Raw genomic sequence first — 17,690 nt, forward strand, 5'->3', positions numbered from 1 at the left:
AATAAATTGTGATTCAATTTTTTATAGGACTATTTAGTTTATTTTAAAATTAGTTTTCTCATTTTATCCAGTGATAACGTGTGTATTTGTGTGTATATATGGCTGTTTTAATAGTCTGATCAACACACCTACTTCATTGTATGGAATATTTCATTTTATCTTTTGAACACTTCATATTTTAATCATTCAGTATCATAATTTTTGTACATCTCCCTTGATAACATTAAAAAACTAGATTTCTGCCCTGGCTGGTGTAGCTCAGTGGATTGAGCGCAGGCCTGCGAACCAGAGTATCGCGGTTCAATTCCCAGTCAGGGCATATGCCTGGGCTGCAGGCCAGTTCCCAGCAGGGGACACACGAGAGGCAACCATACATTGATATTTCTCTCCCTCTCTCCTTCCCTTCCCCTCTAAAGATAAAAAAAAAAACAAAACTAGATTTCTTTTATTCCATTATTTAAATTTTTGAGTTTGAATAATTAAGTTTAATGCATTTGTAATTATTATAATTACTGGTATAAAGGTGTGTGTACTTACTTTTCTGTTTTATGTTGTCCAAGACCACAGAGTGATAGAAGGTTAATGAGAACCTCAGTCTTACCACCTACTTGTGGCCTGACTTGTTCTACATTTATAAAGTGGTGTGTGTGTGTGTGTGTGTGTGTGTGTGTATTGGAGCATGTCCAGGACAGAGAGGGATTACTTAGCAGTTGTGTGGAGATTAGGGATCTTGTGCTTCTGTCCATTTTCTGATCTGAAGTTCGGTGGGGTCTTCCCAGTCCCCAGAGAGTGCCGAGCACACACCCGAGCGTGGGTCATCAGGCAGTCTCCGAGCTCCCCAGAGCCGGGACTTGTTTGTGGACTGTGACCCGCTATCCCTTCTATCCTGCACTTTGAGAAAGCAAACCGGCAATCAAATGGTAATTGTTTCCTTCTGTGTGGATTTCGCATTCCAGAGACTGCCGTGGTGAGTAGGAAATTGGCTCTTAGAAGAGTACAGGGACCTGGGATTAGACGTCAGGCCTGCAGTGCAACTGTGGATGGGGTGGCCCTACTGCCCACATTTTCCGTCTGTTGGCCTTATAAACAGTTCAAATGCCCTAGAAATTCCGCCAAAGAAGCTCAGAAATCCCTTATTAGATTGTGTCGCCCCAGTTTTGGTTTGAAAAATATATCACTGTACTTAAACCAAAAAGAACGGTGGAGTTTAAAAAGGGAAAAACTGTCCTCTTTGAGACATCAAATGAGAAAGGGCTGACCCAATATCCCTGATTTCTGAGGAGTCTAAGCGCTCTTCCCCTTCGCTGTTCATCCAGGCGTCTGTGCGGACATTCAGCCCCATTCCCCTTCAACATCTGCTGGGCAGGGGCATGGCGCTAGGAACCCAGCTAATTGTGACAGGGTCTCTGCCCCCAGAGACTTCCTGTCTGTAATGGGGAGATGCAATGTGGGTATATGGAGTGATTAATACAGGTTAAAAGTGTGAGTACATCAGCGGATACAGTTTTCCAACTTGAGAAGATCCAGAAAGCAAGTCGGATTCACTGAACCCTCACTGGCACAGACACAGCGTCTCTCCCGCTCATTCTCCTGATCGGGGCACGTCACTGCGGCAGCCCAGAGCCAGGAACCACCCAGGGGTGAAAGGACAGGGGGGCACATGCAGGGATGGGACGACTGTTTGGTGGTTGTATGTGCAGACAGCCCACCACAGCAACTTAAATGAAAACAAGACTGTTAATCTAAAAGCTGGAGAATGTCATCTCATTGTTTTAGCTAGCATGGTTTTGGTCGGCAGTGAGAGCCGGCCGTGTTTTCCCAGGTGTCTAATAGGGTGAGGTTCATATCTTAGCCCCAGTGGTCACAGTTCTCCACCTCTGACAGGTCTCTTCCTGTCACACCCAGCCCAGGATTGAAGATGGTTTCTTCAGCGTTGACTTTGTAAGTGATTCTGCCAAGGCTTCTGATCCATCCCCTCCTCCTCCCCTTTTACTACCTTTGCTCTTTACTGGTTCCCTGCCCATGATGTCTGCCTTTCTTACGAAGATTCCCACCTCTCTCTTGTTTTAGGCACGAAAACAGGTGCAGATATTAGCGATGGTGCCTGTGAGCCCAGACTGACCTCGCCAGCCTCCTACTTGAATCCTTTCCCAGTGCTCCATCTCGTTGAGGACCTGAGACTGGCCCTGGAGATGTTGGAGCATCCTCAGGAGAGAGCAGCGCTCCTGAGCCAGATCCCTGGCCCCACGGCTGCCTATATAAAGGAGTGGTTCTCAGAGAGCTTGGTGAGTAGGCCCGTGGCCTATCTGGGGAACCACGGGGAACATAATCATGAAGTCCAAGAAATGCCACCACCACCTGGGCATGTTACTTCCTCCGTGTACCTTCCTGTCTTTAATTGCTTCCAGTGCAGCTTTAGTCAGCTCCCTCAGGGTGGTCCTTCCCAGGGGGAGGGTAGGACCCAGTCAAACAGCTTATGCTGCACAGTCAGCCTGCCTGTGCCTTCCAGCCCCCGTCTCAAGAAACGGAAATCCAGGGCCAGAGGAGAGCAGATGTGGAAGGCTTTTCCCTCCAGGATTACATGGGCCACTCACCGAGTTACAGTCCCTAGATGGGGTGTCTAACCCTGACTGAACCTCCTCTCCTTTTTCCTTACAACAGATGAGACCTCTGTTAACCTCATTCATTCCTCTGCTGTTGCCCCATGCTTCAGACCTCCTTGCCCTGGAAATGCTTCTCGTCCCTAGAGTGAGTGCAGGTTTCTTTACTCTCCTCCTGCTCGCTGTAGATCGTGCCCACACACCTGCTAGTTTCTAAGGGCTGCGGACGAGTAACCACAGCTGTAAGTATGTGGCTTTGGTTACTCATCTCCCTCCCTGTGGAGGCCAGCTGGTCAACAGTAAGAGACTAGTAACATCTGGAAGTGGGTCAGGTGAGAAGCTAGCCCACTGAGGAGCTGATCTGGAGTGAAATCACCCCAGGGCTGGAGGGAGGAACCCGGGAGCCAGAGGAAGCATGTGATTTCCTGTGCTGAGGTGGAGGGTGGGATGCAGTCTTCTAAAGATAGAGCCCTGCAAACCGGAGTCAAAATTGGAAAGCACACATAGATCGAGGAAAGCAGGAATGGGACCACTGGGTGGGGAGGGGGGCTTGATGACGGAAACCACAGACCCAGGAGGGTGAGGCGCCCCCGTCCAGAGCCACGTCATTTGTCACACGGTCCATCCCAGATGTCCTCACCTGCTTTCTGTTCAAGAGGCCTCTGTCAATAGTCTCATCCTCATGCCTTTCTCTGAACACTGAAGCGTTCATATGTGTCCATAACGTAACTCATTATATGTGTTATTCAGTATTTTGATTACACAGGCCAGGGGCGTCAAACTCATTTTCACGGGGGGCCACATCAGCCTCACGGTTGCCTTCAAAGGGCCGAATGTAATTTTAGGACTGTGTAAATGTAACTACTCTTTAACTAGTTAACTGGGCACAAGGAGCTCAGCATTGTGGCTGGGAAGAAACAAGGTGCCGGGCTGGGTAAAACAAGGTGGCGGGCCAGATTGGGCCCCAGGGCCTTGTGTTTGCCACCTCCGACATAGGCTCTCTGCCTGGTATTCTATGTGCATAGTACATGTGGTGGGGAGAAAGGTGTCTACATACCACTTGCCAGAACCTGTGAATATGTTACGTTACATGGTAAAGGGGAAGGTAGTGAGTGGAGTTAAGGTTGCTGATCAGCTGAGTTTAAAATGGGGCAAGTGGCCTGGATCATCCAATGTACTCACCAGAGCCCTTGCAAGTGGGAGGGGGAGGAGGAGTCAGTGTCAGAGTGACATGATCCAACCCCTCTGCTGCTGGCTTTAAAGACAGAAAGAGGCCAAGAGCTGAGGGATATAGGCAGCTGCTTGGAGCTGGGAAGGGGGACCCTCCCCTGAATCCCCCCGGAAGGAACAGCCCTGCCAGCACCTGGATTTCAGTCCAGTGAGACCCATTTTGGACTTCTGACTCCCAGACCTTAATATAATACTTTGTGTTGCTATAGGCCACTTGGTTTGTGGCAACTTGTTAATGCAGCGATAGGAAACTAATACAACTGGATTAGAGAGGAAGGTGGGGAAGGTTGCTGGGTGGGCCTCAGGTGGGCCTGTCACAGTTCAGGTTTGAAAACCTGCTTCTCCTTTCCTCCCTGAATGAAGACAGTCCTCGGTGGGCCTCCCAGACGTGTGCTGATAACGGACAGAAGCCCTTGTTGCTCACCCGCTGGCTCCTTTAACCGTAGTTGGGAGTTGCAGGGGGAATGGCTTCAGTAGTTAGTCTCTCCTCGCTCCTCTCCCACAGCTGCAGGGCACCGCTGGGACAACACCCCCCCCCCCTCCCTAGAGTTCCACAAGGAGCCCTCTGCTATGACAGTTCCGCAGCCTTCACAGCTCTGACCCCGGCTTCTCTCCAGTCACCTCTGGCTATCTTTTGCCTACCAACCTGGATACCTGTGGGTCCTATAGCTCACTTTCCTCCAGACATGGATGCCAACCCTCTCTCTGTTCCTGCTTGCACTGGTGACTCAGGCTGCAGTGTTTAGAGAAAGTTTTATGAGAGCTCCATAGTCCTTCAGTCTGAAACCCTTGTGTCCAGATGTGTTTTCAAGCTCAGAACTATTAAACTGTGGAAAGGTGAGGCAGTGGTATATAACATATACCATCTCTAGCAGGTACAGGTCAGGAAACACATGAACAGTTCTTCAGGAAACTTGCGAGCATCCACATGAAGTAGGATGAGGAGACTATACATATTCTCCATCCAGTTCAGGTCAGATATGCTGCCAGCTAAGTTTGGCACCAACTTTATTTTTAATAAAACAAACAAACTTGGTTTTCAGAATTGTCACGAGTTTCAGAATTGTAGGTAAGAGATAGTGGACTTACATGAAGAATATTCCAGTGCAGAAAGCAAAACATGAAACGAAGTGTTGAATATTGTATGTCACCATTCCCAATGTCCGTCAGCCATAATACCCCTCTGAGAGTCCCTTGCTCACTCTCTCTGTCCTTGGGCTGTCCTGTCACCATGTACCTGGGCCCCTTTGGTAGCTCCCTTCCTCTGCAGTTCCCTGAACATTTCATTAGGCTACAGAGCAGTTTTGCACCTTTTTATTTTAAATGCCCCATCACAGCTCTGCTCAGGACCTTACCACACATAACCGAGAAGTTCATTGGCGTGTCTTCACCTGCAGACCCAGTCTGCCCAGAGTACAGAGAAGAGCTGGTGTTTTATTCTTTACTATACAGCAACTACGTATTTTCACCTTGTACGGATGCACCTGAATGTGTGACCGTGTCTCTAGTATTGGCATTTCAGCTGTTTTTAACCATTCTCAATACATGGCATTGCCGCAGAGAATGTATTTGTGCAAGAATATGTTTCTTTTTGTCTAGGTATTTCCTTAATGAAGAGTCCTAAAAGTGGAATTACTGAGTTGAAGTAGACTGAACAGACAAAATACAGGATGCTCAGTTAAATTTGAATTTTAGACAAGTAACAAATAATTTTTAATAAATATGTCCTATGCACTTTACTCAATCTGACACCTCTGATCCAAAGGTATTGTTATCTTTGACACATTTTTCCAAACCACTTTTTAGAAAGATTTTACTCACATGTATTTTCATTAGCGGGGCTTCTGTGCATCCTGATAAACAATAACCACTAAAATTTAAAAAATAAAACAGGCTTTCTAATTTCATAGGGAAATGTTGTCCTTTTATCGTTGTTGACTGGCTTCGTTTAGTAGGAAGATGAAGCATTTTTTTCATTCGCTTAGTATTTATTCTCTGAATGGTCTCTGAAGTATTGATCTTATACCCCTATCTGAAAAAAGTTTATTTTCTACATATACATATTCAGCTATGCAGTAATGTCCCAAGGTATGTAAATTATATTTTTGAGATTTTTAAAGGACGGGTTAAAAAATTAGTTTCAATATTTTTTACGTACCCCAGAGATCACTTTCAGTTCCTGGTTGTATCTACCCTGTCCTGGTCTTTTCAATTCTGTGCTTTTTTTCTATTAGAATTTTAATGCTTTCTTCATGTACTAGGTTGGCCAAAAAGTTCATTTAGTTTTTTCCATATGATGGTTCTAATAGTGCTTATCTGTCTTTAACTTCATTTGAAACAATTTTATTTGATTGTATTGTGACAGTTGTCATATCAGCATGCATTTAAAAAAAACATCAAAATTGGTGAATTTTTATGCATCCATATTAATTTGAAGATGGAAAAATATACACAACGCTTTTGGCGCATTGTGCTTTGTTATTTCAAGAAAGGTAAAAATGCAACTGAAATGCAAGGTAGGATTTGTGCAGTGTATGGAGAAGGTACTGTGATTGATCAAACATGTCAAAGTGGTTTGCAAAGTTTCTGGTACTATTGACATTTTGGCCAAAGTCTCTGGTACTATTGACATTTTGGCCAAATAATTCTTTGCTGTGGGGCTGTCTTATGCATTGGAAGATGTTTAACCCACTGTTTAGCCCTGTCTTCTACCCACTAGAAGTCAATAGCAGGAGACAGCCAACATACTTTAAATATCCAGATCAATAAGGTTATTGGTAAAAATGAAAAATGTGTCTTTTACTGTATGGAAAAAAAACTGGAGGGATTTTTTTGGTCAACCCAATGTTTAAATGACCCTTATTATTGGCCCTTTGTTTTATTTGCAACATATATTTCCTCATGCTCTTTTTAAATGTTTTAAATGTTGTTTTTGGTACTTTTTGAGACCTGGGAATTTAAAAGGATTGTAGTAGTTCACTATCAGTCTTTCCTGTTTGGATTTCCTTTTTATCTCTACAAAAGCCTTTCCCAGCCTCAGGTCAAATAATATTCTTCTTTATTTTCCTTTAGTAGGCTTATGGTTTGATTTATATCTTATGGTTAACTCCAATTCATCAGCAGTGTTTTTTAGTGTGTTGTGAAATACAGATCTAACTTATAATTTACCCAAGAAGATTCAAAACTTCTTTTTATTCAAAGGCAGCCAATGTAGTTATTGGTTTTTGCAGGATTCATTGCAAAAACAGCTTGTACTCAGATTTACAGATCTCTTTGGGGGTTATTTACAATGGTTGGGGAAATACCTTCCTTTGGAGAGATTTTCCTAAAAATTGTTGCATTCATGTATCTTTTAGAGTAATTATGGCCATCCACGACCTATGAATGGTGTACTTTGCTGGAGTCAAAAGTTCATATAAACATTCCATTATACCAGAGCCGAATGTTAATGTTTTGATTTTGGGCAGAGACAGCCTGTATGTCGTTTAGGTCTTGGAGACCTAAACTCGAAGGTATTTTACAATCTGGGTGCACTCACATTCCACAGTCAGTCTTATCTATGTGGAAAGAGCATCGAAAGCAGTGAACAAACCAACCTTGTGGTGCTTTTCAGATTGGTACTTTGAGTTAGAAGCCCTTGCTATTCAAGTTGTGGTCTATGGACCAGCAGCTTTGGCATCCCTGGTAGCTGGTAAGAGAAAAAAGTGCAGAATATGGGCCCCCTCCTCTAGACCCACTGAACCATTGCCAGGAGATTCATACAGACATTCAAGTTTGAGAAGCACTGCCTCAGACCAATTGGAACTAGTAAGGCAGCTTGAGGGACGAGGCAGGCAGCCCATGTGCCTTCTCATTCATGATCTGTACATCTCTTCAATGTTTGCATTGATTTCTATAGACAACTGTCTTCGTCCTTTACCTCAGCTACTGGTTTTTCATACATTGGCTTGTCATGGTCCAACTCTACCTGTGACATCTCTGTCAGTTGGGATTCTTTCTCCAGTAGAGTGGCATAAGCAATAAGGAGGTTCATATGTCACTAACAGGATGTTCAGATGATGGGGGATGGTGGAGGCGGGTCCCAGCATTAAATCAGTGACTCTGAGATGATCTCAAGGGCTCTGGCACTTCCCATCTTCCTGCCGCACCATCCTCAGGGGATTGGTTTTCCTCAGACATGTCCTTCAGCAGCTGCTGGATGGCTACTGCAGCTCCGGGCAACACATCCACACACAGACACAACCATGTTCAGAGGTAGGGCGTGTTCTTTTTATTTTTCTTTAATTAGGAAGGAAAGTCTTTTCTCTGAAACCCTCCTGTAGATTCCTCTATGGTCCCAGTGGTCAGCATTTGTTCACATGTATATACCTTAGCTGCAAGGGAGGCTGGGAAACAAGTGTGGATACTTTCATTCACCAGAGTGGGAAGTGGCCTCCTGTCAGGAGTGAACCATGGTGAAGTGGGGGAAATGAATGGCCTCTAGGAAGACAGCTCAGAGCAAGTGTCACACGTCTTTAAAGTCTGATTTTATTCTTATTGACCGATAAATTATTTTTATGTTTTATCTCCATGAGTATGTGAGTGCATGTGTGAACTCAAATTTCTTAAGGAGAAATAGGATCAGCTTAGCTCATAATTTTTTAGCTAAGTCCTCTGGGCCTACAAAGGAATGTTAAGTGCAAAATAAATGAAAGATTTTTAATTTACATACAACTTTGGATTAGCTGTCCTTGGATCGGGTGTCCACCCAAGAGCCAATCAGTTGTGGCCAGAGAAGGATCACATGGTAGGAAACGTGCTTTTCTCTTGTTGCTATTCATCAGAGATTGTGGATCTTCAGGCACAGATATCAGCATATGTTGTACCCAAGGAAAACAGGCAGCAAAGGAGGTAGTGGTGGATATGGGGGAGTGGTTGGTGGTTAGAAGGGCATAAAGAGCAGACAGACTAGTCCTGGACCCCCATTTGTATATTCTCAATAGAAAGAGAGCTCCTGCTTCCCGTGCATCAAACTCAGAAAGACTGTCGGTGGCTGTGCTGCTTTTTTGGTGGGGGGAGGGCTGGTTCCTCTGCTGGGTTCTGTCAAGGCTGGACACACTGTGCTGGGCAGAGCAAGTACTCTCTGAGGGGATAATTATAAACAAGTTAGACTCATCCTAAGGACAAAGTAGAGCAGGCCTGCCCAGGATTCAGTGTCCCTGGGATGTGAGTGAGTTTCCAGGTCTCTGGGGACTAAAACAGGGTCTTCCCTCCCTTGGCAGCCAGTAAAATAAGGAAAGGTGGGCTCCTGGCCTTGCAGGTTTGTGTGGAGCTCTCTGAGTTGAGGACATCCTTTGGGGCTTCATTCAGGAAAGGAACACAAGGCCTGGATTCCCTTGTTCTAGCAGCAGTATCTCTTTCGGACATCTGGGCCTATCCCTGGGAAGCTGGTAGAGCACCAGAGAGCTTCATGTTAGGCTCCGGTAGAGGGGGTGTGTCTTGCAGTCTGAGTGAGCCGGGCCAGGCCTGCAGAGAAGCAGCGGTGCGGCTGCCCTACACTGTGGTGCAGCACAGCAGTGTGACCCTCAGGAGCTGTCGCTTGTGTTTGGGAGACAGGCCCAAGCTCAGGGTCATAGAAGGTCATAGAGGGTCATAGAGGGTCATAGAGGAGGAAGCTGAGGCCTAGGCCGGAAGGCTGAGGCATCTCTGCTATGGTGGGAAAAGAGCCAAGTTTCACAGAGGGGCAGCCTCCTTCCCCTTCCTGCAACCACTTCTGAGACCTGTGGTGAAGTGTGCAGTGTTGCCCCAAGGGAGAACATGGTCATTTCCAGTCAAGAGCCCCTGACCCCCTCCACGTGGTCCCGAAGTTAAGAAAGGAGAGTGGTGCTTATCAGTGATGCTGACTGTGCCACCGGCAAGAAGGGGCTGGTGCTGCTGTGACCACTTCCAGGAATCTGGCTGTACCTTGATGATAGAAGGAGCGTCCCCATTGTTCTTCCACATCTGCTCAGCTTAGTTGGGCGGAGGCTGATCAGGCAGATCTAGGGCCAGGATGGGTAGTAGAGGTCATACAGGGGCTAGTCAGCAGCTTCCGGTGGGCCCTGCAGGGCTGGGGACACCTATCTGATGTGGCGGAGGGGAGCCGGCCTGGTGCACAATGGCAACTAATGATGCAGGTCCCTGGAAGATGCCCATGAGATGCCAGAGCCAGCAGAGTCTCTGCATGGGGCAGCTTGGGTACTTCTCTAACAGTCCGGAACATACACTTCTCATCTCCTGCCAGGCGCCAGTCTGTCCTGCTGTCTAATGGCATTGGATGTGGGTCTGGTAAATCCTTGGGGAAGACCCGAGGCTTCAGCGGCTCAAGATGAAGTGCAAGGAAAGGCAGGCAAACCCAGCAGCAGCAGAGTGAGGGCGAACCAGGGCAGTGCCCAGGCTCCAGGGGGAGGGAGAGAGGTTGGCACAGAGGGCTGTACTCTGCACCCCCCAGCAGCCTCTTTGGAAGTGGGGTACATGGAGCAGGCCTGGCCCGGCAGCAGGAACCCAGGCCTTCCTCTGCAAGGTTGCAGGTGTCCTGGTCACTGTGCTTGGACAGGGTGAAGAATGCATCAAAAGGCCCGAGCTCTACCACTTATGTGGCTTTGGGTGAGCCTCTTTTTCCCTCCTTTGGGACTCAATTTCCTGACTAAAAATGACAGATGGTTTGGTGGTCTGTGTGCACAATCCAGTCCTGCAGTTTGTTGTGGGGCTCTATTGAGTGGCCTCCTTTAGGCACCTGCAAGCATCTGCAGGCACCTGCCTTTGCCTTCCTCAGTTTAGACCTTGGTTTCCAGAGTGCAGACAGGCTAGGGAGCCTCTCCAGGTGCATCTGCACAGTGTCAGGGCTCAGGGGAGGCCAGCACCTCAGGTACAGTGGAGGAGGGTATCCTGAGTGGGCGACCTCTGCTGGCCTGGCTGGGCTGGGGGACTTAGGCCCCATCCAGGATATGTGCTTGCCTTGGACAGCCTACTGGTCAGTTCACGTGCCTTTAGTTACCTTCCTAACGAGTCTTTCAAGAAACAAAGAAAGAGACTCAGGCCCAGTAGGGCACAAGGCCATCCTCCTCATCAGTTCAACCACCTCGTCACTGATGGTGGCTTCTCAGCTCCCAGCTCCCCAAACAAAGCCCAGGCAGTTCTGCCAGATTCAGCCTGCAATTTTTGATTCTGGCCAAGGAAGCAAATCTGTTTGCCATATTGAAAAGCCAGAAGAGTTGCTGAAAAGGTGGGGAGAGAAAGCTGGTTTTTGAATCATAAACTGTGAGCTTGGGTTTCTCATTGGGTCCTGTATCTCGATTTCCACCCAGGGCCTGGGACAAAGCCTGGTCAGGATATATGCGTATTGAACATTTTCATTCTGAAAATTTAGACGAAAGTTTCACAGGAAAACCTTTGTCTTTTAAAAGAGAGAAGGGGAAATTTGGTGCCTGGTTTAATTTTCAAGAATAAAAAACAGAGCCTGTGGAAGACCATTTCCAATCTGTTTCTTGCCCTCCATTCGTGACAGGTGTGAACTTCAGCAAAGTGCCCAGAAAGTCATAGGTGTCGGCACTTTCTTTCCTGCGCTTGGCTCCGGAGGCAGGGCTGGTGCTCGGGTTGGGTGGGGTGTGTGTGTGTGTGGGGGGGGGGGGGGGGGCGCGCGCGCACGCAGTACTGGAAGAAGCCACTAGGTGGGAGTCAGGGACAAATTCTGGAAAGTCTAAATAATAAGGAAGAAGGTATGGATGGGCTTTGCATAAGAAAAATACCTTTTTTTTTTTCCAGTTAAATAGATGACATAAGCACCTCATTAGTCAAGCTGCTGGACAGTGCACCTGGGTCAGCTGGCAAAGACCGTTCTTTCCCATTTCCCTTGGAACCCAGAGGATGAAGGGCAGACCTGGGAGGCCCCCACTGCTTGTGGTCAGGGCAAGGACACGGGAGGGCAGGTCCTGACCTTCCATTGTCAATGGCGACAAGGTCTGTTCAGACATCTTAATTTCGGTGCCTTTGGCTGGGGCACTGTGAGGATGGCTTTCTCTTTCCAGGAGGCATTTCCTGAGCCCGCAGCTGTCACACCCTGTCCCAGAGAAGCCTCTAGTACCGAGGGGAATTTCGAATACACTTTTCCTGGCACAGCACCCACATTGGGGGCCTTCGGTCACTGCTAAGTTAGCAGTTTTATTTTTTCTGAACTTTGGCTTTTTCCTCCCCCAAGGTAATTTGTACCCTACTAAATTCTAGAGATCTGGTTCCAGGCCTGACCTGAGGAGACTATTTCTGTCCCTAAGAACCAATGTTTATAAATGACAAAGAATGTGCAAACACTGGTGAAAGAGCAAATAAATCCTTCCCCACTCAATTTCCTGCCTCAGACCCCAGGGACACAGTGGGTGGTGTTGCCAGGTTAGCGGAGCTTGAGGTCTGAGCACGCAGACACCCAGCCCGGAGCAGGCCTGCCAGAGCCACAGCTCGGAGTCTGCTGCCCTCTCCCCAGGCAGGCTCCTGGGAATTCCTGCCTTCAGGCAGACTGGTTCAGAACCCTGTGACTCAAGGAACTTCTGAAGGGGGTCTCCTACTCTAATACAGTCCTGAGACCAGTAGTGTGAGCATCACCTGGGAGCTTGTTCCTGATGCAGAATTTCAGCCTACTGGGTCAGAATCTGTTTTCACAAGAACCGCCTCCAGCCTGGGCGGTTCCATGTAAGTGGGGACGCACTGTCCTGGCCCAGGGGTCTGCAGTCTGCAGCCTGCCTGTGCCTGCTGCTTAGTTCTCGCGCAAGCCCCATAAGCTATGAATGATTTTTACATTTTCCAGTGATTGAGAGAAATCCCTGCCCAAGTACACTGTGACGTAAAAGTGATGTACAATTCTCTTTTCAGTGCCCATGAATAAAGTGTTACTGGGACCCAGCCACGCCCGTTGGCGTATGTGTTGGCTGCAGCTGCCTATGCACTGCAAGTGGCAGTCGAGCATGACATAGACCATGTGGCTCGCAGGGCCCGGCACATTTGCCCTTTACAGGAGGACTGTGCTGACCCTTGGCCTGACCCACTTTGGAGGTGGGCTCTTATGCTTGCGCACCATGGGGACCTTGGGCTGTGGCAGCCAGGACGCTGGTTTCCGAGCAGGGCTCGCTTGCCAGCCTGAAGGAGCTGTGTCCTGAGCTCGACCCTCTCAATCTCCTCTTCTTCCCTCTCCTTTCTGCACAGCAGGCCCACTGTGCGCCAGACCTGTTGAAAGGTTTACTAAGGGTATCTTGGCACCTGTCACCATGGCCCAGAGGTCAAGGCTCAGGGCTGAGCTGGAGCTTGGGGTTCAGGTGACAGGTCAACAGAATGGCACGTGACCCACAAGACCCGTCTCAGTCCACAGATGTGCCTGGTTAGATGCTACTGACCCCTGGCAGCGGGCAGGAGGCACAAAACCTCAGGAACCCCACCCCCCACTCATTCCCACACATACCAGGGATTCCAGCCAAGTAGGTGACTGTCCTGAATTGCCCTCCTAAGCCCTGAGATGAGGAGGGTAAGTTATGTGAGCTCCCCTGTTCAAACCCAACCGCTGTGGCCCCTAGCTGTGGTTTCACTCCCCAAACACTTAGTCTCCCCGTGTCCTCCCTGGTCTCCTCCGCTGGCTGCCACACGTGCCAGACAGTAGTGAGTTGAGTCTGCTTGCTGGTGAGTGAGTTGTTTTGGAAAAGCCCCGAGGGCTGTCAGGGTCACTGTAATGACCCCTCTGTGTACCCTGTGTGGTTCCCGAGAACTGTCTTCAGAGGTGGGTCCAGGGACTGAGAGTCTACCTCAAAGGGGCAGCGTAACGGAGGCAGAAACTCCACCCACCCCTCCTCCACCCTTCCTTCATCAGGGCAGCCTAAACCTTTAGGAATAACTGCGTAGGTCAAATAAAATCCAGGCTTCCAATCTTTTGGGAGTCGTGGATCATTTTTGGATGAAAACTTTGTTTTCAGAGGCATAGTGATTTATACAAATGAATAACTAGTACTTTGTGTACACTTTATGAACATATTCAGGAGCCCGTCTGATGCCCCAAGCCCCTCTGTGGACCACTGAGAGGGGCCCCGGAGGGACGGCCTTCTGAGTCAGACGCTGCAGCCAGGGCTCGGCTGGCCAGTGCACTGGCCCTGTCTGGGCCGGCTGCGCCCGGGGGGGTAGTGTGTGCAAAGGTGCCTGCCGCTCCTCCGTCCATCGCACTTTACTGAGCCCACCGGCCACACACACTGCCCTGCTCCTGGTCTGTTGGAGTGTTCTTTTGTGGATTTTTCAGTGAATTACAAAGAAATAAAATGTACTTTAGTGTTTAAAAAGTGGGGGGAGGCTGAGGTAAGAATTGCTACTTGAGGATAGCATAAAAATATGTCAAGAATTTAGCTGCAGCTTGTCTGGATTCCTCCCTCCCTCTCCCTTTCCTTCTCTCCCCCCTTTTTCCCTCCCCCTTTTTTTCTCTCCCCCTTTCTGTCCCTCCCCCTTTCCCTTTTGGCTCCTCACAACCAACTCGTCACGCATGAGTTGCATTAATAGGCACAATCGGCCCTGTCCGCTCCTCTTCTGGTCAAGCTTCTTTGCACTGGAACGACAGACCTTTAAGACTCATTTTCTCCAAGTAGAACTTTAGTCTTATCTTGCCAGTCTTACCATTTGCACCTCATTCTTTCCTTCAGAAAATGTGTCCATTCTTACCGTATAGCAAGAGGTGTGCTAGGAACGTAAGTTAGAGCAGAGGCAGGGCTCATACGCGTGCCCTCCAGCCTGGGAAAGAGGACAGATATGTAAACCTTCAGCAGTGGCTCCTTCAGTGCGGCAGGGCAGGTGGGGGAGCGGAGAGGCCTGGGGGTGTTGAGGGGGCTGCAGGGGGAGGAAGGTCTGCCTCCTGAGCCAGCTCCCCGTGGGCAGGTGGGAGGTAGCCCGGCCGAGAGGCAGTTATGTTACCACGGGTCGCCTCTTCCTCCTCTCACACTGGAACCTGTGAAGGGCACCCAGCCCCCTTGGGGTGGGGGGAAGGGGCAGGCTGGGCCTGGGACTGTGACCTGCCTCTCCAACGAGCCCCCAAACAGCTCCCAGGCATCTTCCTCCCTGGAGCCCCAGGAACACCTTTACCACGTACCATGTGGTAATTCCCTGTTTTTCCCAGAGAAGGAAGTCAGTTTCGTTTGCTTTGGATCCTAGGCAAACGTGTGAAATCTTCATTTGACTTTCTTATGCTTTTACACAGAAAAAAAAAAAAAGAAGGCCTACCTACCTCTGCAACCTTAGGTGTTTATTAACACACACTACCACGGTTCTGGGTCGAGAACCTTGCCTGGCTGGGGCCCCAGCCACACCCTGGGACAGGGCTGGAGGCAAGAAGGGTGCAGAGCCCAGTGCAGGGCAGCAGAGCCTGCTTTTCCTTCCAGGCCTCGGATCTGGGTGTGTCTCCAGGAATTTACTCCGCCCCTCGAACCAGCTGCTGGCCAGGGCTCTCTCTCCTCCTGTGATCGGAGGCTGAGCCAGCCTACCAGGACGGGATCAGGCTGCAGGAGAGGTTTCTGCTTCGCTTCTTCTTTCAGGCCCTGCTTCTGGGCTGTGGGGAGTCTTGATGCTGCGCCAAGGGGCATGCTGACCCCCAGTGCAGCCTTCTGTTCAGGCTGAGTGCGTCCCTGGTGGGTGACTCTGGGGGGCACCAGAGGGCCCCTGCAGTCACAAGATGTGTGCCTGCAAGTCATTTACACAGCAGGGCTCAGAGCCCTTTCATGTAACCACAGCTCCCACTGCACCCACATCAAAGAGGGCTTTTAAAATCAGTCATAGCCAAAGGTTGCATGTCAAGGGCTGGGCAAGGGAGAAAAGCTGTTGAAGGGAGCTCTCCAAGAAGACTCAGCGTGAGGTGGTGGGGGCAGCATGCAGGGAGTGCCGGAGAGGCCCCTGGAAAGCCAGCATGTGACCTGCCAATAGGAAAGCAGACGAAGCGCCCTGTCTGCCAGCGACTGCCTTCCTCAGGCTCCTACCCAGAGCTCTCCCTGCCTCCCGGGCTCCACATGCATCAGCCTTACCTTCCTCCCTCCCTGGCTTGTGAGGCGAGTCTGGAGTGGTGGACAAGCAGTGAGGCAGGCCTGGGATTTGACAGAAGATGCCCTACCCCGCCCCCCAAAACCTGGCTCAGAATTTGGCCCCAGGGAGCCTGGCGGTGGTGGCTGGCAGCAGGCGGGAGCCAGACTCCCCCAAGTGGCAGAGGACTCTGAGGTTGCAGCAGTTGGTCTCTGGTGGCTAGTGCCACCAGTGCCAAGGACAGCAGACGCCCAGCAGGGCCAGGGACGCAGACCGGAGCTGGTTCTGAATCTGTTCTTTTTTGGAAACGATAGGCTCCCCTCAGGGCACAGCCAGGACAAGGGGTAGGCGTGGGCTCTGGGGTGGGGGTCAGCCTGTGTGTGGGAACCAGCAGCTCCTCCAAGAGCAGCACTTATTTTTAGTCTTCTCCCCAGTCCCAAATAAACCGAGAGCAGCTGGGAGCCTGTGGGTAAATGCAGAGTGCAGCAGAGACAGGAAATCGGGGTCTGTCCGTAATGAGTTCCAGCCACTCCAGAAAGGGGAAGCCAGACGAGGAATTTTCTTCAGGACTGTTTCCCTCTGGCAGGCTCTGGTATTATCACCAAAAGAATGTTCGTGTGTGTGTGTGTGTGTGTGTGTGTGTGTGTTTACAACTTCTGTCCAAGTCTGTCTTTTCCCCCACCTTTGTGCTAGGTTGGATAGCTCCGCAGGCTCTGCATCTCAGCGCTGGTGCCCGCATGTGTCCGTGGGGGTGGTGGGGGAGGATACCAGAGCTGCACAGTCTGGGCTGAGCCCTTGTGTATCTAAAACTGTTTAGGGAAAGGCTGGAGGACGCAGGCCAGGGAACTGGGGCAACGCGAACACAGCTCGACGTGCCTGAGGGGGAGGGGCAGAGACAAGGAAGAGAAGATAACTTGGTCTCCGGCCAGAGAAAGGGCTTTTCAACCAAGGAATCTAACTGCTGACATGGGTGCCCAGCATGGATGGGGACATTGATGTTTACAAGCATTTTGCGTGGCTGAAGAGGGTAAGTGAATGGCTGCTTTGTCTGGGTCTCCGTGGAGATGAGTGATGGAGAGACCCTTGGAGGGGGAGGATGTCAGGGGGGGGAGGTATTTGTCCTGCAGAGCCCTGTGTGGCCAAGTTCTTCATGAGAATCTAATTATAGACACCAGGGGAGAAATAGCCAGCTGTCTTTGTTTCTCCTCTGACATTCTGGTGAATGAGCCTCTGTCCGGGAAGGCCAGAATGGAGTGAGGAAAGTTAGTCGCTTTAACTTTGGCACTTAAAGGGCTGGAGGTTCCAAACACCGTGCCCAACAAAAGGTGGTCTCTGCATTTTGGTCTGAGAACACCAACTGGAAACCGCTCGCTTTGACGTTGCGATGCACTGAATTCAGAAGCTGTGGAGCTTATTCTCAGCTCCGATGTTATCCAGTGCAGAGAGGAGTGAGCTGTCAGTCGAAACAGCTCCTGTGTTTCCGGAGGCAGGCTCTCTGGGGAGCTCTCTTCTGAATGCTCTGAGGCTGCAGGCATTGAGTTGCAAGTCGCTCTTGCCCTTTCTTGAGGGGACAAGTGTGTGGTGTGAGCGAGGAACGAATGAGTGCTGGGCACTGGGGCAGCATCTGTACTCCCAGAACTCAGGCTCTTACCTCGTTTGTGACGCTCTTAAAACTGGCTAAGAGGGGTATCCATTTATCGTCACACTGAGGGGGCAGGCAGGGCAAAAGCAGCTGACAGGTAAGAGATCTGAGATTGCGACTGGGGAAAAACCGGAGGGACAGGAAGTGTCCAGTGCAGAGGGCCCCGACCCGGACAC

General features: G+C 49.7%; 1 protein-coding gene across 9 annotated transcripts in view; it reads left to right on the forward strand.

The window, feature by feature from the left end:
- PPFIBP2 (PPFIA binding protein 2) overlaps positions 1–17,690 on the forward strand; it is a 134,007-nt gene that overhangs the window by 42,710 nt on the left and 73,607 nt on the right. For 8 of the 9 annotated variants that reach the window (XM_053672241.1, XM_053672240.1, XM_053672246.1 and 5 more), the window contains one exon: positions 2,071–2,285. In XM_053672241.1, the coding sequence (XP_053528216.1) occupies positions 2,071–2,285 (215 nt within the window). Of the gene's footprint in view, positions 1–2,070; positions 2,286–2,547; positions 2,749–17,690 lie in introns of those variants that run through there. The other variant, XM_053672247.1, reaches the window with a different exon arrangement.

Source organism: Artibeus jamaicensis, unplaced genomic scaffold (assembly GCF_021234435.1).
Source record: "Artibeus jamaicensis isolate MK-2021 breed Jamaican fruit bat unplaced genomic scaffold, CSHL_Jam_final contig_759, whole genome shotgun sequence".
In the NCBI taxonomy this organism is placed as follows: domain Eukaryota; kingdom Metazoa; phylum Chordata; class Mammalia; order Chiroptera; family Phyllostomidae; genus Artibeus; species Artibeus jamaicensis.